The sequence below is a fragment of the Setaria viridis genome, chromosome 9 (assembly GCF_005286985.2).
Source record: "Setaria viridis chromosome 9, Setaria_viridis_v4.0, whole genome shotgun sequence".
NCBI lineage: Eukaryota > Viridiplantae > Streptophyta > Magnoliopsida > Poales > Poaceae > Setaria > Setaria viridis.
The window spans coordinates 5,242,411-5,262,650 of NC_048271.2; the positions used below are offsets into that span (position 1 = coordinate 5,242,411).

Here is a 20,240-nt window from a genome sequence, read left to right on the forward strand (position 1 = left end):
TGCGAATGGAATAAAAAAAAGATACTCACGCAACGACTCCGCTGGGGATCGAACCCAGAATCTCTGGTTCCGTAGACCAGCGCCTTATCCATTGGGCCACGGAGTCCTTCTTGTAGGGTCGTTATCCCCAATAACAAAATACAAATATGTTCAGCAAATCAGCGCTTTTGACCTTTTGTGAGGTCAGGCGCATTTTTTGAACCTTTTTGTCAGGATTTGGTTGGCTTGCAGGATTTGTATTAGCAGCATAGCTACAGTGCCCAACCAGGCAACCAAAAATGGATTGGTTGGCTCTGGGGAGCCTGACTAGCCCTTAGAACGGGTATCTGAAGAATCCTGAACTACGTTCCTCTCCTGTGCTCTTGGTTAGTTGCCGCTAAAATTGGTGCTCTTGGGTACCCTTTGTGTTTCCGGCCTTTTATTTCTATGCTGTTCGAAATTAAATGAGAAAAAGTCTCTAATGTCTCTCTTTTGATCCATATAGTTGTTCCTAGGCACCAGGTCTTTCGATCCATATAGTTGTTTCTTCAGGCACCCAGGTTCAAACTCTCTACTAAGGTCATGCTACTGTAAAAATAATTCGTACATACCTCCATTTAGGGATAAACCTGCCGCAAATTAATTATGCGGGTTAGTGGCTGTCCGCTGCCGCAATGGTACTGCTCGCTATTATCCGGTGGACTCGGTGGGAGATACGTAAAAACCCGCCAGGCCCGCAAAGCATTTGTAGCTAGCTTACTTGCTCTTTAGCAGATGATATATAGCATGCGGCGCTGGCTTGCTTGCCGCTACTGTGGCTTTACTTTTCCACTTAAAAGAAAAATACATTATGATCGTATAGAACCATGTTGAAAATTTAACATTACAATTCTGGATAGTCAGATCAATCAAACAATTCTGGATATATTACATAGATGAACTTGAACTAATAGCTATTTTCAGTACGTTCACTAGGTCAACTCAATATCTCAATTCTTTCAGAATAACTTGTACTAAAGAACCTTGCTCGACCAAGCACCATCTTTCTTCGATTCTGAAAAATTCAAAACCAAAATATTCACCCATTAGCTTCAAAGTATACCTGCTGCTCAGTGCTAAACTAACACATTCAATCACTATGGTCTTGAGACATAAAGACGAAGCAATGCAAAACAGAAAGTGACAAGTAATTAGAACAGAGAAACAACATCAAATGATATTCCTACTGTCTGAGCAGAAAAAACAAATGACAGGAGCTCCGTAGTTCTGATTGCATAATATGAATATAAAATATAAATTCAGAACCATGCCTCTTAAAGTTCAAATAAAACTTATGATACCTTATTCTGAACAAAAATAGTGATTTCAGTACTAGGCCAACAGTACTACTCTGAACAAGATCAACAGCTAGCAAAACATTGTACTGATTTTCTCAGTTTTATGAATGGTTTGTTGCAGTTGCTGCTGGAAAATAGCGCAGACAAATAGCATGGTGTTCAACACGAGTAGTCATAGCTCACCATGAAAAGAGTTTACTTCATGCAGTGCCTTCATAGTACCGATCCTCGTTATCGTCAATATCTTCTGCCATCTTGAAGCTGGTATAACCTGAAATAAGAGGAAGCGATGAACATCCTTTAGCATGACACAATTACTTGAACAAGCATATCATTAAGTACAATTAACAGAAATGTGTACCTTCTGCTCTCAACCAATCCTGGAGGCATATTAATGCTTCTAGATTCTTGCTTGTCAGACTTCTATACTCGCTAATCACTCTCCCACCAGTAGAGAATGCGGACAATCAACTTGGTGGAAGAGGAGGATGCGCCGGTTCTGGAGGCCTCGGGTGCCGCCCAGCGAGAAGGGGCGGAGACGACCTGCGCAGCGTGGCCGGCGCTATGAGGACGGCGAGCCCGGGGGGGGGGGGGCGCAACAGGGTGTGCAGGGTCGCGTGAGGAGAGGGGCGGAGTGCTAGGTCGGCACCGGAGGGACAGATTAATCACTTCGATTCGGCTTGCAGAACGAGCTTCTAACTAGAAGCTACCCAAAACGGGTGCGGCATATCCGTCATGTACCACAGCTCCAAATTCTCAAGCTGAGCCGTGACGAACAGAGAACGGTACACAATATCAATCATGCATGACGATGAACGAACAAGACAACCAGCTGCGCACAACCACAACATTTGACAAACGAAACGGGTTCATTCACCGACTAGAAATGTTTCAAATAACATTCGCAGAAGCTGATGGATAACTCGGTTTACCACTCAAAGATTATACTGTCACAGTTTTACCAAACTACTTAAAATAAGGGGCCAGATGTTCCACAAAACTGATAACACGAAAGCACAGCTTCTCAGTACTTGATCGGGGCAAGAATCTCCAGCTGAGATCCCAGCTTCTCCTCAGCAGTCTTCTCAGCCTTGACACGGAGCTTAGCCAGTTGCTTCCTCCTCTCATAGGCAACCTTGGCCTTCTCCTTCCTCTTCTCCTCAAGCTCCTGATTGAAGTTAAACACACAGGAGAATGAGATCATCAACAAGCAGCAGTAACAATTAAAAGAACATCACAAGAACTACAAAAGCAAAACCTGAAACAAGATCAATTAAAACAACCATGCAAAGTATTTCTGTTAACAAACTCGTATAAATACAATGGATGCACAGAATAAATCAAGTAATGGCCTCAGAGATCTTGGTGGTTTAGGATCATCAAATGGGAGCACCCATCAAGAGTAGCAAATATTTTGATCGCATCACCGGCTCATCACAACATAACCAGGTAAATACATTTTCAGGGGTAAACTACAAAGAGATGATGGAAGTAAATATTCTGTTCATATACTCAAGCAAGATTTGCAATCAAGACTATCATAACAAATGCACAATCTAAGACAGATGAAGAACAAACAAAACCTGAAACAGCATGATTGTCAGAAGTAGCTGGTTGTTGAAATCATATTGAATAATCAATGGGAATCCGATTGATTTTCTTCATCATCCAGAATCATGCAATTTCAATACTCTATTCTAAGAATTCAATAGCAAAATTTTATAATTCTCAAGATGGTCGTCACAAACAAAACTACATCTACAAACACGCAAATTAACAAACTCACATTAGTCAAACAAGTGCAGACATTTCAAATCTAGAGCGAAATTCCTTTAAAATCAAGATGCTACCAAGCTCAAACTAGCAACATGCATGTCATGTATCCATGTCCAAACATCACCACATAAGAACAAGCACATAGGCAGAAGCTTACCCTGATGGTGTCGTGGTAGTTCCATCCGACCTCCTTGGAGAGCTCCCCGAGAAGGCAGTACTTGTGCCCAGGCTGCAGCCTCAGAACCCTACAAACCACAACGGGGAAATACCATCAGACACAGATCACAATGCAAAAATCACTCAGGAATCAAGACGTGATCTCTCGATAGCGAATGAAAAACACGTACTTGAGCGCGTCAGGGATGACCATGCGCTTGGTCCTGTCGTACGGCGGCGGGACACCCTCGTACGTCTTGAGCCTCGCCAGCGCAGCCTCTCCCCTCTTGGTCTTGTGCGGAATCATCCTGCAAAACCACAACAAGCAGAAAATCTCACCTACAAATTGAAAAATGGGCACATCAAAGCAGCGCCGGCGAACCGGCGACGGATCCAGGAAGCTGCTCACGTACCCGCGGATGGTGCGCCAGAGAATCTTGGCGGGGGAGCGGAAGTGGATGGGCCCGTGAGACGGCTTGGTGTTCATCCTCTTGCGGAGGAAGCGGAGGTACTTCATCTTCTGGCGGACGAGGCCGCCGGACAAGCAGATCTCCTCGCAGCGGACCACCACGACCTTCTGGCCGTTGAGGAGCTCCTTGGCGATGATCGAGGACAGGCGGCCGAGCATGTGGTGGCGCGCGTCCACCACGATGCGCTTGGCGCAGACGCCGGAGCCGGACACCATCGCGGCCTTACCTGTGAGGCGGCGGCGGCGGCGCGCTAGGGTTTGTAGTGGCTGGTGGAGGCGGATGGAGTGCAGGCGCGGCGTAGGGTTTCTTATTTATAGAGGTCGACAATTAGGGTTCAGTATTGGGCCGGGCCGTGGCCTCTGTTTTGTTTCGGAGGCCCAATGCACACGCTTCTAAAGGGCTGGCTGTCCGTGTCGCGTGGTGTCCTTTTTTTAACCTTTCTTTTAATTCTCCGCTAGAATTGTGCTCAAGTTCATTTCCCAGTATTAAAAAAACTTCTGTTCGAAAATGAATAAAAAACTGAGTTCGTAAAATAAGTGAATTATGCTAACTTTGCAGAATACAATCCCAAAACACATCTTTGTACGTATAAATACGGTTTATTGACAAGAACCGTTGTACGTTTAAAAGTTATATATATACTCCCTCAGTGTCAAATAGGTCGTTTTGACTTTTCTAGGTGTATAGATGTTTATGTGCATTTAAATATATACTTATATTTAGATGCATACAAATATTTATAAACCTAGAAAAGTCAAACCAACCTACAATTTGAAATGGGTGGAGTATCACTACGATGAAGCGCTGAAGCCTGCGTTCTCCATGCATCGGCAGTCAACAGAGAAATGTGGGTAGCAAGAGCTGCATCACATGCAGATCTGGCCAGTTCACCTTAGAACAGGGCTCGCCATTGCCGGGCTGCTGGCCTGATCGCTCCGTGCTCGGTTCATTCGTTCCTAGCAGAATCTGTGGCATTTTGAGCAGCTGAAACTGAAAGCTGTCGCCTTCTTGGGTCCGACTCTGATGGACTGGGCGATGCCTAATGCCTTCCAGCCACATCTACCGTTTCGTTGTGGAGCTCTCATTCTCAACAGCGTGCTGCATCGCCACCGTCATTGATGTGACCATCCATTCGGATATTATCCTTGCTCAAAATCCTAACCAGGTTACGAATACTTTCTCAATTAAATTTGATTCCTTATCTTTTGGTAATGAACATGGGGAGAAGTCGAAGAATAAAGTTCAAGCTATAGCCGTGCCATGCAATATGGTATTTATTGGATCTAATATTTGCAAGAAGCATCGAGAGAAGAAATCAAAGCCAATTGTTCAAATTGGATCCATGTTGTTGAAGATCGATTAGTTAACAAGGTCACTAGCAATGTGGCCGGATTATTTTATATTATTTCTAAATGTGAGTTGCTAGCTTGTTTTGCTGGAATCCAGGTTTGTTTCGTCAGGTGTTTTACTTGAGTCTGGGATTCCGGGTCAGTTTGATCTTTTTTGTTTTGAGTCAGATTTGAGTTCGGTTTATGCCAGGGCCAACTGAGTCCTAGCTGGTGCTTGCGTGCACTTTTAATTGGCCAGGAGCCGGTCTTGTGGCCTCAGACTTGGTTTTATTTTGGGGGAGTTTTTTCTTTGTTGTCGGGCACTGCTCCAGAGAAGATGGCGATCCCATCTGCTATCTGAAGTCGATCCAATTTTGGATTGTGAAGAAACGCGATCAAATTGTGTATAATCTGGGTACGTTTGAATTCTGTGAGTTCCTCCTCTTTGGTCGTGGCTGCTTTTGTCCACAGGTGAAGAGTCGCCAACAGTTAATCTAATTACCCTAGTTCTAGTTGGTTCTATCTAATGTTGTTCTGATTAGTTCCGCTGCTATTGTTCATTGTTTAATCAAATTAGTCTGTGATCTATTTGGCTGATGATTTGGAAAGTGAAGATTGTATCGTGAAAGTGAGGGAAAATTAGTGCATCGCCGCCGGTGCCCTTCAGCCATCCTGCTTCGCCGCGCCCTCGAGCTCCGAGAAGTCCACCGGGATGTTGATTTGCGGCCGGACTTCGAGCTTCGAGTACGCCACATTTGACTGTCTTTTGATGAATGATCAAGAATGAGGATTGAAGAAACTGACTTGCTTGTGGTTCTGAAGTCTTCATTGGAGGGACAGAGATTTTACATCCTTGAGAAGTCTAATCTTAGTGCTTCTGCTGTCAGTATGGTTTGAACGGACTCATTTTCCATTTTCAAGAACAAGAAGGTGTGCAACACATGCCACGGTAACAAGCAAAACGTGCTCAGAGTTACTGGTGGGAAAGCAGGGAAAACGTGAAGACGCTGTATGAGCGCTAAATTAATGAAACACGAGAAAAAATGGAAATTTAGTTTAAAAATGTGGTAATTTAGCAAAAAAAAGTGTAGCTTAGCTCATTTTTACTGACACTTGGTACGATTTCTTAAGATTTTTATGGCTCTAGCTTTGTTCCTTTTTTTTCCCAATGGTCACAACGGAAATTACCCATGTCGTGTGCCACTACGGAAATTAAAATAACTAAAGTAACTCCTTGTATTTGCATCCAATGGTCACAAACTCCTTTTGAAGCAATTACTCCCAAGTTCACAATCCAAATGCTACCCATATCTCTACATACAAAGAGTTGTTAAATCCTCGATCACTCCATGCACAATCCATCCATTTTTTGCATAATTTGTTGCATTGGAAAATTCATCTTCCTTCTATGCGCCCCGAAGCTGTCACCTTCGGTTTTTCAGCTGCCCATAGTTTGATTCGTCAGAATTGGAAGTGTCAAATGCATTCTCCTCTCTGCTCCCCGGATTCCGGACTCAACTTTCATCCATGCCTTCTTGTCACATTGTCGAACTCCTAACAGTGTGGACTGCCGCCAATGTCAGCCACTCAGTCCTGCTCGATTCCTTCCTGTTCCTTGAGCTCGGAGAAGTCCACGAGGATACTGTTTTCAGCGGCGATCTCCTTGGTCACCTTCTTCTTCAGCTCCATGTCTGTCTTGTCGCCGGACAACTTCCACACCAGCTGCAACGGTAGCACGAACCAACCCCGTAAACGTCAGGAATCCCCCTTTCTAGTTCCAAATCAATGAGATGTGTGCCGTATCTGCACAAGATCATGCTACTTACCATGGGATCGACAATGCCGGCTCCCTCCTTCGCCGCCGCAGCGAAGTCGCCGCCGAACTTGTCTTCTAGGATGGCGCGCGCGAGCAGGAGCTCCGGCAGATCGCCGCACCACCTGGCTGCAAACGTGATCCCGGCAGCCGCCTCCATTGTTTCCTCGCTGCACTCCCTGCACACCAATAAGCACAATAGTCACGCAACCGAAAAACATGCGAGAAACAAATTGGACAAGAGATCATCAGGTCAAATACTTGAAGCTAAGATGTTCAGTGTTCTGCACGTACTGTGGCTTGTCTAACTGCTTGGCATGCTCAATGAGTCGCTTGCAGTGGAGCTCAATGATCTCGAACGCCTGCAGCATGTTGTCTTCCTCTATGACCTGCTCTGCCTGCACGGGGAAATTAAAGATGCATTGCAGCCGTCAGTGCTCTCGCATCGGCAGAGTATGACGTCCTCACAGCTGATGTGTATGTAGAGGTTAAAGGTTCGTACGCGAAGGAGAGCTCGGTGGAGGTGGCCGAGGGAGAGGAGCTGGCCGACATCGCCGCGGCAGATTGACCTGCGAGCGAGGCGGGGGCGGCGGGCAACGGCGAGGCGCGACAAGGCGAGCTCGAGAAGCTTCTTAAGCCTGGACGTCTGCTTGGAGGTCTTCCCGTGGAAGAATCCCATGGCTGATCGCTGGTCTTGTATGCAAAGTAAACACTGTTCAGCTAATCAGCTTTCCTGTTGGTCTTTTGCTCGATGGAGAGGAATGGCCGAACAGGAACAAGCTTGGTTGCTTGTGGATTGATCTGAAGTCTGCAATGGGGGGTTAAAGATTTTATAGGGACGTGCCAGTAAGCCTTGAGGGATCCAATTTTAGCGTTTCTGCTGTCAGCTCAGTCTAAAATGAGCTCGTTTTGCATTTGCAAGTTCAGAGCCGTGTCGCAAAACGTGCCTGAAGAAAGGGTGAGAAGCTAAACGTGCGCAAAGTTACTGGTGGTAAAACGAACAAAACGTGCAAAGGATTTAACCAAGGACAAATCAACTGGAGCATGCAAAAAACATCGTGGTTTAGCGCTTTAGCTAGCTGTATAAGCTGTGCTTTGCTCAGCTCATTTTTACTGTCAGGTGGATAAAAGCTGAGATATTTGCACGCCCGGTTTTCATTATCTTTTTTTTTTCCTTTTATCCAGTGGCCACAACGAAAATTCTGGCAGAATGGATGAGCAAGCAACTAATTCTGCATCATTGATAGTTTAGCTATTGGGAACGGTAACAGACACAAAAGAAAAATGGAAGACAAGTGAATAAACATTGCAAGCAGTTCGAGACAATAAACTCTGCCACACCATTCATTCATTTGGTACATTTCATAGAGCCTACAGGCTACAGTTAAACTGGTACAACAAAAAACTCTGTAATCCTCAATACAGGGATACAAGCAAACTGGCACTCCTCAAAGAAGACCACAACATACAAGTTTAAGAACTTGATCCCTGACCATGTATCACTACTGGACTCCCAGGAATAGGGGAGTTCAAGCACAACATGTCAAGGGAGAGTGCCCTTTATCGGCAATCTGAGCATAGAAATTCCAATGGGGATCACATTCGGTGATGAAGGGTTGACCAAATGGATTATTACGAACAAAACACTCAACATCATCTGCAGCAGCTAGATTCTGCAGATACATGCGAAGGTCTCCACCAGGACCTGCTTATTGGGAATTGAAATTTAAAGCATGAATAAGTTGTCATAAGATAGAGGTAGAGCTGCAATAGTGATGAGCACATACCCAGTGAATTGTCATTCCAGTTCAGATAACTGTAGGAGCGAGGGAAAATTGCAGTATGTGGCTGCACAAGATAGACAGAAAAAGAGCGTGTGAGATTTGCAGTGTAAGTAATGTACTGAAAATTGGTGTATAGAAGAGGCTGGAGAAGTACAGGATTGCGCAGAGCTTTGTAAGGAGAATCATCCACAAGTAATGTATTTGAAGCTGAATAGTCTCCCTCTTCCCATGGAAGATCAGGTTCTTCCTTATTCCACAATTTCCTCAGTTCCTTCAGAACTAATGGTTTGTGCATGTTCTCCAGTGTTTTATGTCCAGTAAATGTGCATTTAGACATGTCCTGCGCATATTAAGGCCATAAACATGCTAGGAGCAAGCAAAGAAAAATTCAGAAGAGAACAAACATGTGTTAATTAGACCTACCCAACAAAATAGCAGGCGTGGTTTGAAATCTCTCATAACGATATTAACAACCGAAGCGACATTTTCTCTGGAGAAATTTTAGTGCCAAAATAAGTACCAAGTGGAACAAAATAGGAAAGCCAAAATGGAGAAAGATGAGAAGAGGTCATACTTTTTTCTTGAAGACCATACACCTAGCTCGAAATTCAGGGCGCAGAAGTTGAGAAAATCATCACAGTAAGGCCTTCGGAAAACTGATAAAAAAGGTATATCATCATATATCAACATCTTCTGTCACATTCTAGATCACCATTGTCGTAAAATAATAATTATAGGCGACAAGACTAGAAACTGAACCTAATTTTCCTCGAACCTTGGCATCAGCCATGTGAGCATTGTGGTAGTCATCATTGATATCCGCAAGTAAACCATTAAGATCTAAGATGAGAAGCTTTTTCTTCGGAAACCCTAAGGACCGTCCTGGTGAAAAGAAAAGATTGAGCTTTTCCATATATGCCTCAGCAAAATGGGAAGTGCTCAGATAGTTAGCATTGTGATCGTTTGATGAACATAGTACATCTTGCTCTTGCAGACCATTTCTCTCCATATTTGTGTAGTCCAAACTACTCTTTCCCAGTTCACTCCTCTTTTCAAAGGTGCTGTCCAAATTACTAGTTCCCAGTTCACACCTCTTTTCAGTGGCACGGTTCAAATTTACACCATACGCTTCTGATCTCTCTGCATTATCCAGTGGAACTAAGTTAGTCATGGCTACTTTGTTCTGATTTTGATTCTCCCTTTGTTCCTTGGGTTCAAGACATGAAGTAGTGTTCTCAGAAACGACTGCCATCAAACCAGAATTATCAGCAGCGGTTGGCAATAGAGAATCCTGTGAAGTAGATCTTTTGCGACGATTGTGCCTTTTTCCGCCTCTTTTTCTCCTCTTCTTTTTCTCTAAACTGCTGGAGTTGATAGAAGCTCCATTTTCATTTTCCTTATATTCTTCTGACTTCTGCAAAGAGCTACAGCCAGTACATATTCTTTTCTGGTATACTTCGTCCAGGTTCCCTGACAAGTCGGTACTCTTCAGCTCTGGAAAGTTTGAGTCCTTATTGTAATAATCAGATCCTTGTGCAGTGCAATTATCAATTGGGAATCTTACATCAGATCTCTTATATAACTTGCTCCTTGAGGCTTCAATTTGTCCAACAGAATGTTCATGGCGGGCAAGACAAGAGCAGGCAGCACCATCCGCAGCAGAAACTTTTAGCACCTTATTTCCAGCCTGAAAATCTCTCTTTCTTGTTTTATTTGAGTTCATTATCGACTCGGTTGTAGTCTGCAGCACACTATCGCCCAAATGTGCTGCCACTGTTTCCACATGGCAACTTGCTTGCGTTGCAGAACCTGCTTGAGTGGAAACGGCATCTGCCAGACAATTAGCCGTGTCATGCAGGTCTCCTTAACTATCAGTGCATTTATTTAGTGTAAGCTAACTTTAACTTCTCATACCAAAATCAAACTCAAGAGGTATAAAATGCAACAAAATGGTACCCTTGCCTATATTTTTCTGATAAAAATGGCTGAAACATGAAAGTTGCACCCTTTCACAAATGCTGACCAGATATCTAAAATGAATCGAAGTGATCGTATAATAAGCGTGAAGAAACAATTTCCGAACATTTGGGAGCATAAAATCTACCAGGTGGCAATACCACAGTCCACACAATCGAATGATATGGCAGACTGGTACACATGAAAGCGTCGCGGCGTTGGAAAATGCATGCACAAGGGCACAAACACAAAAAATGGGTACACAAGTAAATACTCGCATTAAGTGCAGATTTTACTTTCTGGCGAGGAGAGGCACCCTGAAAACGTATTTCCCCGGATTCCATCATCAAGTCGCAACGGAATTACTACAGCCCGCATCAACGATTGCCTTGATGACATGACAAACGAGGCGTGAAGCTAGCCCAGCAGCAGTCAAGGAACCATGAAACCTATCCATGGCGCGGCGCGGCACGTCACGCGAAGCAAAGGCAGTGGCGATGTACTACCTGAAACGGGGGCTTCCGCCTTCTCCTCCTCCGCCGCCGCCTCGTCCGCCGCGGCCGCGCCAGCACTACTCCGATCACGCCGCCTGCGAGGCCGCCGCCGGTTCCTGCGCCTAGCCGGCGTGGCGGCGCCGGGCGCAGTCACCGGGGCTGTCGTTGTGACCGCTGCGCTTCCCCCCTCCACGGCCACCACGTCCGCCGCGTTCCCCCCACCCCCACGCCGCCGCCGCCTCCGTCGGCGGTCCCGGCGCCTCGCCGGGGGCTGGTCCATCCGGATCTGGCTCCCGGAGCAGGCCCAGAAAAGGAAAGGATTGCGAGCGGGGGGAGAGGGGCGGCGTGCCCGGCTTCTGTCTGGGCGCAACTGCAAGGGAGAGCCGGAGAGGCATGACGCGTTAAAGAGCCTCTCGTGCTCCACCAGCCGTGCGTAGTGTACGAGCTGCGCGAAGCCGGGGCGCCGGGCAGAGGTTTTCGGTTGGGTTCTTGGCGTGTCCCACTGTCTGTCACAACACGAGACACGGTTAACCGTGGGCCTTATTCCTTTTCTCTCTCGAGATGTGTATCCCTATTTCGGATCGTGAGAACCATTGTTTCTATCTTGGAGTTCAAGTTTCTCTAATTTAGTTGTAGTTTGAGAGGAGGAACCTGTCATATTGATGTTTTTCGAGAGTTTTGTGCTTGCTAACAAGAAGGTAGCCAGGTAGGAGATACAAGTGTAGATAGTTGATATGTTGTTAACCGATAAATTATTTCCACGAATAAGGAAGATCCCATCGTAACGTACTGTAGGAGTGATATGTTGTAAAAAAAACTGACAAATGGATTACATAAACAAGAAAAAAAATTCAATTATAACGTACTACAATTAGTCAACATGTTGTTAACGAAACCGACAAATGATTTTCATGAACAGGAAAAATCCAAAATTCCAATAGCAACATAAATGATAGAAAAGGATGAGAGAACAACATGACAAGTAACTCGATCTCTATCGAGGTTGGGGGCAATGTCATTGTATTAGCGACGAGAATAAAAGAAGGAAAGCAAATGTACATGTACTTATGTACTTAGTAGATTAGAAGCATCTCTATCTCTTGTGAAGTACTTCTATGATCATAAATCCTTTGAACACGAATATAAATCCACGAGGACATCAATATGTTCTCAAATAGTATGCCCCTGTTTAACTTGCAATACCTATGAAAATGGGTTATCTTTCTTACTAATAGAAAGACTTGCAGATTAGTTTGAACTTGATTATGCCAATTTTTTTGTGATAAACTGTGACGCACTGGATATTGTACCTCCAAGAAGGTAAGAATTAGCAAGAAAACAATGCCTAATACAGGTGGTGCAAGCCGAGATTTTACAATGAAAACCTCATAACGCTTCGTCACCTTGCATATTTGCCACTAATGATCTTTTGCTCCATCATAGTATCATTTGGGTTTGATTGGGAACTACTACCTCATCATTTTTATTCGACCGTTTGGACATCCTACAATCTCAAATTGATGACTTTTACCAGCACTTTCTCTAAGCATTTTTTGTTGAAATTTATAGAAGATGTAGTTGAAAGTACGTACCTTTTTCATGTCATACAAATCCTAATACATTTGTGAGTTGGTGGCTAAATTTTATAAAGTTTGACTTGACACACGTCCCTCATCTATTCGAGAACGGAGCAAAAAAAAAAAAAACTCACTACAGTGCAGCAGTAAGATATTAACACAGCATAAGCGCAAACTCCTGCAACATTCTGTAGCATCGTGTGACATCTAAAACGTTTTCGTGTGATTCGCAGTGGCATACGTCAGGATCAGGGTTACATATAATTCAGTGGGATTCGTCAAGTTGTGCCCGACTAACACTGAAGGGTGAAGGGGGCAGGACACCTAACAGTGCAAAGGGCTATTGCCCATTGCTGCTGGCTTCGGCTTCTATTTCGGACGCCTCGCTGATGCTGCTGGTGGCCTCAAACTTGGGCCCTTGCAGCTGCCTCTTCACCAAGGCGGTGTAGATGCCGTCACGGGCGAGGAGCTCGTCGTGCGTGCCGCTCTCCACAATTTGGCCGTCGGAGATGACGGCCACGGTGTCGGCGCTCTTGACGGTGGAGAGCCGGTGAGCTATCACAAGAACGGTTCTTCCTTTCATCAACGAGTCCATTGCATCCTGTGACAAGTAGGGAAAAAACTTTCATATTCGATACCAGAGGCATTGCAGTAAGGGTGCTGTTTGTTTCGGGCTCGCATCAGCAGTTCAGGAGATGAGGATTCGTGCTTGCCTGGACAAGATATTCGCTCTCAGCATCCAGGGCACTGGTGGCTTCATCTAGGAGAAGCACTCGTGGGTTCATAAGCAAAGCTCTCGCGATGGCAATCCTCTGCTTCTGCCCGCCAGATAATCTGATCCCTCGCTCGCCAACGACGGTCTTGTATTGGTCAGGGAAGCTGCAGATGAAGTTGTGTGCATTCGCCATTTTCTGCATCAGAAAGATGGTTGATAAGGATGTACAATCCTGCAGTCATGCACTAGTGTTTCTGAATGCAGATACTTACAGCTGCGCTCTCGACGTCAGCAAAGTTAGTTTTTCCCTCTAATCCATAAGCAATGTTCTCTTCGATGGTGCAGTTAAAGAGTGTAGGCTCCTGACTGACTATGCTTACCTAAATCAGTCAGTAAAAATATGAAATCAGTCTAAAAGAACATGAATGGAATATTGAATTTTTTAAAAGAAGAAACAATAAGTATGGAATTTTGGCTGTCAAAATAGGTTTAGATGGGTAGATTGTTTGCTTTTAAGTGCCCATTACAAGTTGAATTTTGAAAAGCTGCTGATAATGCTGGTTCGAGTGATGAACCAAAGTCTAGTTTCACATTCTCCAGTTCACCAAACTTCATACCAGCGCTATTTCAAATTATCATTTAAATTAGCCAGAACTACTGGATTCACCAGAGTCCAGGCTGTTAGGTAGAACAGCTAATTAGAATTTTGGTACAAATGAAAGGATCTAACTAGCATATAGACAGGTCAGGACAATATTCTACTATCAGTCACCAGTAATGTGAACGTTGCAACATTATCCTAGCTTAGATAATATAATCTTTTCCACTGTATGACTTCAAATAATCATTCCCACATGACAAATAGTTGCATGACATTGACATACCTTGTTATGAAGATATTGGTGTGAAATTTCTACCAATGGCACTCTGTTAAGCAAGATCCTTCCCTTTAGAGGGTCATAAAACCGTTCGATCAAATTTGCTATCGTGGTCTGCAAAAGTTAATGTTGTAATTGAGGCTGCAGTTTGAGAACACTTTACTTTAAGACAAAGCGTGTCATGTAATTAGCACATGGAAAAAAAAATCTTACTTTACCACCACCACTTGGCCCGACAAGTGCGACCTTTGAACCCGGTGCTAACTTCAATGTTATCCCCTGCAATATTGTTAACAGCAGGCATAAGCTTAACTATAATGCTCACCATGCAAGTACTAGACGAAAAGTGTGTTTCATGATATTGATAAAGCTCGTAAATGACTTTATAATGTACCCTGTTATGAAACATGTAGGCCTTATTTTACAGGTTGTAGAATCTAATTATGTCACAAACTGGCCACTAGCACAACAAAGATGGTTCAAGCTGGCGAATAACATTGATGTGTCTGACAAGGGGGCCCATGCCCTCATCACTGCTAGCTTCACATTGGATCTCCTTTAATTAATAATTTACGCTTAAACCAATGATGAAATCCCCACACATGTCATTCTAAAAAATCCCATATGAATCAATCAAAGAGCAGTGGCTTTTTCAAAACAAAAACTAAGTTCCAACTCGTCAACGTTGTAATGTTAAGTCATGTATGTCACTGCATTTTTTTTCTTTTTGGAATAAGAAGGGCCAGAGCCTGCATCCCTAATTAAAGTAGATAGACTAATATAAGAGTCCGAAACAGGCTTGGCACTGGTCAGCACGGCAGCACCAACTGTGCTCACAAAAGAGCAATCACCTGCTCACCTTGGATCACAGAGGAACTAATTATAACGGAACAAAATGAGAGAAAACACACTGAAAAGGATTATTATTCCTTTTTTGAAAAGAGACTCCACTAATCTGGTATTCATGGAAAAGCCCACAAGAATATGGATGATAACTGATGCAAGTTTGGCTCCCAGTTTCCTTTACATATGTACACTATTTATACAGAAGAAAAGAAAATGCCATGTCAGTTGCACAGTATTCTGGAAAGTACCTTAAGAATCATATGATTAGGGCGAGAAGGATATGCAAACCAGACATCATCAAGCTCAACTTCCCCATCTTGCTCACTAAAAAAATGGAATTGTCAATAATTAAAGGTAATGCAAACTGCTATTGAATAAGTAGAACCACTCTAGAAAACTGATAGACAAGGAAACTAACTTTGTTGGACATTGATCCCCAGAGTTTGGCATTGAGGAAACACGGTCCAGAAGTTGAAAAACTCTACGGCTTGCACCAGAGGCTTTCATTACAGTCGTGTACAGTCCTGACAGGGCAGATACTGACGAACCAACTGTATACACACAAGTAATTTGAATTGTTTGAAAATATCAATAAACCATAGATGATACATGTAAAACTAAATGTGCCACCCTGTGTACATGATGATTATCATGGTTTTTAAATTTACATAGATAAAATCAAGCATGATGCTTGGTTCAGTATAAATACTGTTAACGCGAAAAGTACCTGTAAGGCTGTATAAGATGAACGATGTGAGAGAACCAGTTGTCATGTAACCATTGATGGTTAAGTTGGCACCATAAATAACAACAATAACCACTGACAGGGTTGATGCTGCATTAAGCCCTCCAGAAAACAAGCCAACGACTTTCTATAAAAAAATGCATCAAATCAGACCATTAAATTGTGGAATACGGTGCTAGATTACATGAACGGTAGGGCACTCACAGCTTGCTTGAGACCAAGTTTAAGCGTCTCCTCTACTTTTTCGCCATATCGTGAAATCTCGTGAGATTCCTGAGCAAAGGATCTTACTGTGCGAATGGCACCAAAGGATTCCTGAATGGTAGTAGATAGACTTATCAAGGCATAAATACAAAGAAACAACAATTCTGCTATATGCTTGCAATTAGAAGTGAAAACACCAATTTGCTTTTTTTGTGACAATACCCAAACAAAGGGTTCGAGAAAATCTCACATGCCCATTAACAAATCACAAGCTACAAGATGCTCTGGTATACGAACCTCTGCTATGGATGAAGCTACAGCTGCAGCAGCTTGTGTTTGATGTGAAAGCTCACGAAGAAATCGTCCAAAACTACGCACAGCAACTGATATAACCGGGACAATTACAAGTGCCAGCACTGAGCAGATAGTAATCAATGAGATTTCCTTGATCAAATACAGTGGGTTTAACAAAACTAAAGAAAATGCACAAAGAAATGCTGATGATTTGATGGTATCACACGCCCAGTCAATGTCCTTTCTGAAGTTCAGCTAAGCATATAAAGCTTCTGTACACAATAGGCCTCCCAACAACAAAAAGCCAATGATTTCTATATATAGAGTACAAGCATATTACTTACATGTTAACTTCCACGAAGTTGAAAACATAAAACCAAGACCAATAGCTGTAGTAGTGATATTGCGCAGTGCCTCTGATAAGTTGGTTGTAGCAGCATTCTTGATTATCTGTGTATCTTCAGAAAGCCTGCTTAAGAGCTCTCCTGTCCTAGTCACATCAAAAAATGCTATTTCCTGTGGTGGCATAAGATAAGTATTAAGAGTATGAACGTTGCTGTGGGCAGGACAGTAAGTGCTAAATTTTGGACAGAACAAACTTCCTTGCCTGGTTTATGAGATGACTGAACAAGTCCTTCCTAAGTCGAGCGACTACTCTCTCACTAGCAGAATTAAATAACCATGCCCGAAGTGCCGTGCAAACTGAACTGAAACAAGGCAAGAGATGGTTTTTAACAATTCAAGGCATCCAACAAAAAGTTAAGTCGGTATACTACACATAAGCATAACTCTCTTTTTTCTAAATGAGAGTGTATTTAGCAAATACAGTTTAATTAGTACAAAGTAAGATTGCAGCATAACTCGATCCACTAAACATAATGTGAACAGATAGAAGCTCGTAAAGTTGCAGTACAGAACAATTCTGATGATTTTTAAAGTCAAGTTTTGAAGAAAGAAGATACCCGACTACAACGATCAACACAATGTACAAAATTGTGCCCTTAACATCCTCCAGCGCTTGAGCCTTATCTTCTGGGCGCCGAACATCTCTTGACACAATGTCAATTATTTTGCCACCGTATTTCGGCTGCAGGACACCACAAGACAATCCATCCATTACAACATGGAAAGAAACATTTGACGACCACGTTCTTTAAGATAGTACTTGCACTGAACGCCATTATATTCTACTCATCACTGAACACTGATTCATACTAGATATCTACAGGATCAACATATGTCAATTCAGTCAAGATTGTGGTACTAGCTTAATTTAAACCAACATACATGCTAGTTGCTAACAAAATAACCAGAGCTCTGCACGCAGTGCTCAGCCTTCATGAAGACAGGAGCAGCTTAACAATGAAATTCAGCAGATATCCTTGTTTCAAAAATATAATGAAAAAACTATCAGCACCAATATTTTTTAAACATGTGGCAGGTACCTACAACGAGAATGTTGCTGAGGGAGGCGACGAGCAGTGCGATGGTGGCGAGCACCAGCTTCCCGGCGTCATGCCTGGCCTGCAAACCCGTGCTCACACGTTCAGCATAACTAACATCACCACAAGACAAGAGACAGTTAAAAAGTCGAAGACAGCAGCGCTCACTCACCAACTTGATGACCCGGCAGAACCCGACGTTCGCTGGCTGAGACGATTCCAAATCGACGATGAAAAAAGGAGCAGCGAGAGAAAGGGGAGGATTAATTAGCTAGCCGGCGGTAGTATATCTGGACTGAATTGTGCATGCGGGTGAATAAAGGAGAGGATGCAGAGTGGGTTTGGGCGCCGAACCTGGACGTTGCTGCCTTCCTCCAGGTCGGAGAGCGCCCTCGACGTCTCCTGCACGCACCAACGCACGCAATCAGAAACCAAATTCGAATAGGAGAAGCCGCGGCCGCGAGGCACGGAGAGAAGAGAGAAGAGAGGAGAGGTTGCGGTGCGCCGACCCCGTTGCCGAGGAGGGGGATGCGGTTGGGCTTGGGCGCCGTCTTGATGCGCATGTTCTTCCCCATCGCCGCAGCTCCCCTCGGTCCGCGCGCGGAAGGGAGGCGAGGCGAGGCAGCCAACGAATGGGGTTGGGGGAGTGAGGCGAGCCGCGGGAGGGAGACGAGACGAGTCGGACGAGAGGACCTGCTTTTGTTGATGCGTAGCGCCTTACCGTGCCGCGCCGCGCCGCGGGGCGGTTGGCTGGTACCTGGTGGCTGCTGATCACATGGCGCGTACGGCCAAGGCCAACGAACGAGACAGGCGCTAAAGTCCCCGACCCGATAGCAGCAGTCTAGGACTACGTGCGCGATCCGGCGTGTCACCCCCTCCAAGAGTCCAAGCCCTTATTTTGTTCACCCCCAACTCTTAATTTTGACACTATGCAAAAAGAAGATTTCCCATCATATCAAACTTGCGGTACATGTATGGAGTGCTAAATATAGATGAAATTAAAAACTAATTGCACAGTTTTGTTGTACTTTGCGAGACGAATCTTTTGAGCCTAATTAGTCAATGTTTGGACAATAATTCACAAATACAAACGAAACGCTACAGTGTGCTACAGTGCTGTAACGGTAATTTGACGCCTCCAAACTTTGGCAACTAAACAAGATCCAAAGTGCGTGTCCAGTGGGGAATTCAGGTTTAAGGATTGAATTTGACTGCTTGATTAATCGGGGATCCGCGGCTTGATCATTGGCGTCAAGATTGCCCTTTGATGCATTTTTTTAGCGGAGTACAGATAGGCGCACGTTACACTTACACTACGATTACCCTGCTAATCTCCATGATGCACTTGTGCTTTTTATCCTAATAGCTAATATTAATATAACACTCTCATCTTCATGACGCTAGGCAATTTCTTTTTAAGAGCGTCTCCAGCTGATTGATCTCCCCCTTTCACCTTTATCCTCTTATAGGTGAATTCCCTTTTATAATTTTTAGATTTTGAAGATAGATGCTATAGCAGATCCACTGCCCCTTTCCCTATTTCTTTCCACTGACATGTGGAGCCCACCTGTCAGTGACCAAATCAACCTTCTTCCTTCTTCCCTGTTCTCTTCTTCCCTCTCCCTCCTCTCGCTTGCCTCTCCACCCATAGCAGGGGGCGGCGGCGCCGGGCGCGCTCGCGTGCGCGTCCCATGGCAAGGTGGCGACGCCCAACCTCGCATTGAAGACCGGCGGTGGGGTGGATAGGCTCGAGGATGGCCGGTGGGGTGGATTGGCTGGTGACGGCAGCGCTCATGGAGGGTGAGGGCAGCTGGTGGCGCACATGGCAGGGGCGCCCAGCGGCGCACATGGAGGGCGAGGGTGCTCGGCGCCCGATGGCCATGGCACGGAGGGTGAGGGCAGCCGACGTCGGCAGCCATGCCGTGGAGGACCGAGGGCGGCCGGCGTCGGTGGCCATGGCGTGGGTGGTCGGTGGGGAGCGCATAAGGAGTGGCTGGTGGTGCTCGCGCACAGCGGGGCAAGGCGCGGGTGAATCAGGCGGCTAGGCTTTCTTGCAGCTCGGAGATCTTCTGGTTGGAGAGGAGAAGGGAGAAAGAGAGATGGATGAATTCATCTATGTAAAGGGGAGATGGAGGGGGATAAAGGGGATTGAGAAAAAAATAAAGGGGAAAGAAGATCTGCTAGGACACGTTTTTCTCCTCCTAAATCCCCTTTACGGCTAAAAAGAGTAAAGGGGATATGTTGTAGATGCTCTAAAAACCTGGAATCCTGGATATATGGTGGATACTATGACATGCAACACACTCACAATCACATGCACAATTTCTATCTTGAAGGATACCTAATTAGGTAGTAGCACTATATATTCATCGCTTGGCCCGTCCTCTCCACCCTAATTTTGATGATTGGCAATTGGCATCTGCATTCGGTATTGCGTGTGCTTAGT

The 20,240-nt window shown here is 44.6% G+C and overlaps 4 protein-coding genes, 1 long non-coding RNA gene and 3 other non-coding genes across 9 annotated transcripts; all 8 read right to left on the bottom strand.

The window, feature by feature from the left end:
* Positions 1–33: 33 nt before the first annotated feature.
* Positions 34–106, bottom strand: TRNAR-ACG (transfer RNA arginine (anticodon ACG)). Its single transcript has one exon. It is a non-coding gene; the product is annotated as a tRNA-Arg (tRNA).
* Positions 107–811: 705 nt separating this feature from the next.
* Positions 812–1,671, bottom strand: LOC117840033 (uncharacterized). The gene is made up of 2 exons (XR_004636933.2): positions 1,500–1,671; positions 812–1,033 (listed from the first exon to the last, which is right to left on the bottom strand). It is a non-coding gene; the product is annotated as an uncharacterized lncRNA (long non-coding RNA).
* A 495-nt stretch (positions 1,672–2,166) lies between these two features.
* LOC117840032 (large ribosomal subunit protein uL13w) lies at positions 2,167–4,004 on the bottom strand. Its single transcript, XM_034720487.2, has 4 exons — positions 3,662–4,004; positions 3,440–3,556; positions 3,250–3,337; positions 2,167–2,484 (listed from the first exon to the last, which is right to left on the bottom strand). Exons 1-4 carry the CDS (start codon positions 3,931–3,933, stop codon positions 2,341–2,343), a joined length of 621 nt encoding a protein of 206 aa, XP_034576378.1. The 5' UTR covers positions 3,934–4,004; the 3' UTR covers positions 2,167–2,340.
* On the bottom strand, positions 2,666–2,748 carry LOC117841216 (small nucleolar RNA SNORD24). Its single transcript, XR_004637237.1, has one exon. It is a non-coding gene; the product is annotated as a small nucleolar RNA SNORD24 (small nucleolar RNA).
* LOC117841244 (small nucleolar RNA R12) lies at positions 2,914–2,990 on the bottom strand. The gene has a single exon (XR_004637264.1). It is a non-coding gene; the product is annotated as a small nucleolar RNA R12 (small nucleolar RNA).
* A 1,983-nt stretch (positions 4,005–5,987) lies between the features above and the next one.
* On the bottom strand, positions 5,988–8,041 carry LOC117837420 (uncharacterized). The gene is made up of 4 exons (XM_034717038.2): positions 7,362–8,041; positions 7,154–7,257; positions 6,873–7,038; positions 5,988–6,768 (listed from the first exon to the last, which is right to left on the bottom strand). Exons 1-4 carry the CDS (start codon positions 7,536–7,538, stop codon positions 6,634–6,636), a joined length of 582 nt encoding a protein of 193 aa, XP_034572929.1. The 5' UTR covers positions 7,539–8,041; the 3' UTR covers positions 5,988–6,633.
* A 118-nt stretch (positions 8,042–8,159) lies between these two features.
* On the bottom strand, positions 8,160–11,522 carry LOC117837419 (uncharacterized). Of its 2 annotated transcripts, none has more exons than XM_034717037.2 (7): positions 11,106–11,522; positions 9,403–10,452; positions 9,218–9,299; positions 9,067–9,133; positions 8,798–8,983; positions 8,647–8,707; positions 8,160–8,564 (listed from the first exon to the last, which is right to left on the bottom strand). In XM_034717037.2, exons 1-7 carry the CDS (start codon positions 11,371–11,373, stop codon positions 8,389–8,391), a joined length of 1,890 nt encoding a protein of 629 aa, XP_034572928.1. In that variant the 5' UTR covers positions 11,374–11,522; the 3' UTR covers positions 8,160–8,388. The 2 variants fall into 2 exon arrangements, with proteins under 2 accessions (XP_034572928.1, XP_034572927.1); XM_034717036.2 differs by having other exon boundaries at positions 9,403–10,473; positions 11,106–11,521.
* A 1,315-nt stretch (positions 11,523–12,837) lies between these two features.
* On the bottom strand, positions 12,838–18,471 carry LOC140221265 (ABC transporter B family member 25). The gene is made up of 17 exons (XM_072290624.1): positions 18,304–18,471; positions 18,149–18,196; positions 17,967–18,002; positions 17,802–17,876; positions 17,315–17,439; positions 16,960–17,059; positions 16,697–16,868; positions 16,356–16,474; positions 16,059–16,169; positions 15,837–15,981; positions 15,528–15,660; positions 15,358–15,433; positions 14,477–14,542; positions 14,270–14,377; positions 13,658–13,765; positions 13,384–13,581; positions 12,838–13,271 (listed from the first exon to the last, which is right to left on the bottom strand). Exons 1-17 carry the CDS (start codon positions 18,367–18,369, stop codon positions 13,011–13,013), a joined length of 1,947 nt encoding a protein of 648 aa, XP_072146725.1. The 5' UTR covers positions 18,370–18,471; the 3' UTR covers positions 12,838–13,010.
* Positions 18,472–20,240: the final 1,769 nt, after the last annotated feature.

What these genes read in the sequence shown, in the direction of transcription:
- LOC117840032 (XM_034720487.2), bottom strand. Translation starts at nt 3,933, where the DNA reads ATGGTGTCCGGCTCCGGCGTCTGCGCCAAGCGCATCGTGGTGGACGCG. An exon ending in GTCATCCCTGACGCGCTCAA is followed by an intron (nt 3,338 to 3,439) that starts GTACGTGTTTTT and finishes TGTGGTTTGTAG; the next exon opens with GGTTCTGAGGCTGCAGCCTG. An exon ending in ACTACCACGACACCATCAGG is followed by an intron (nt 2,485 to 3,249) that starts GTAAGCTTCTGC and finishes AACTTCAATCAG; the next exon opens with GAGCTTGAGGAGAAGAGGAA.
- LOC117837420 (XM_034717038.2), bottom strand. Translation starts at nt 7,538, where the DNA reads ATGGGATTCTTCCACGGGAAGACCTCCAAGCAGACGTCCAGGCTTAAG. An exon ending in AAGCAGTTAGACAAGCCACA is followed by an intron (nt 7,039 to 7,153) that starts GTACGTGCAGAA and finishes ATTGGTGTGCAG; the next exon opens with GGAGTGCAGCGAGGAAACAA. An exon ending in CCGGCATTGTCGATCCCATG is followed by an intron (nt 6,769 to 6,872) that starts GTAAGTAGCATG and finishes CTACCGTTGCAG; the next exon opens with CTGGTGTGGAAGTTGTCCGG.
- LOC117837419 (XM_034717036.2), bottom strand. Translation starts at nt 11,373, where the DNA reads ATGGACCAGCCCCCGGCGAGGCGCCGGGACCGCCGACGGAGGCGGCGG. An exon ending in CAAGGTTCGAGGAAAATTAG is followed by an intron (nt 9,300 to 9,402) that starts GTTCAGTTTCTA and finishes CTTTTTTATCAG; the next exon opens with TTTTCCGAAGGCCTTACTGT. An exon ending in ACAAAGCTCTGCGCAATCCT is followed by an intron (nt 8,708 to 8,797) that starts GTACTTCTCCAG and finishes TATCTTGTGCAG; the next exon opens with CCACATACTGCAATTTTCCC.
- LOC140221265 (XM_072290624.1), bottom strand. Translation starts at nt 18,369, where the DNA reads ATGGGGAAGAACATGCGCATCAAGACGGCGCCCAAGCCCAACCGCATC. An exon ending in GGGGATCAATGTCCAACAAA is followed by an intron (nt 15,434 to 15,527) that starts GTTAGTTTCCTT and finishes CCATTTTTTTAG; the next exon opens with TGAGCAAGATGGGGAAGTTG. An exon ending in ACCAATATCTTCATAACAAG is followed by an intron (nt 13,766 to 14,269) that starts GTATGTCAATGT and finishes TGACTGATTTAG; the next exon opens with GTAAGCATAGTCAGTCAGGA.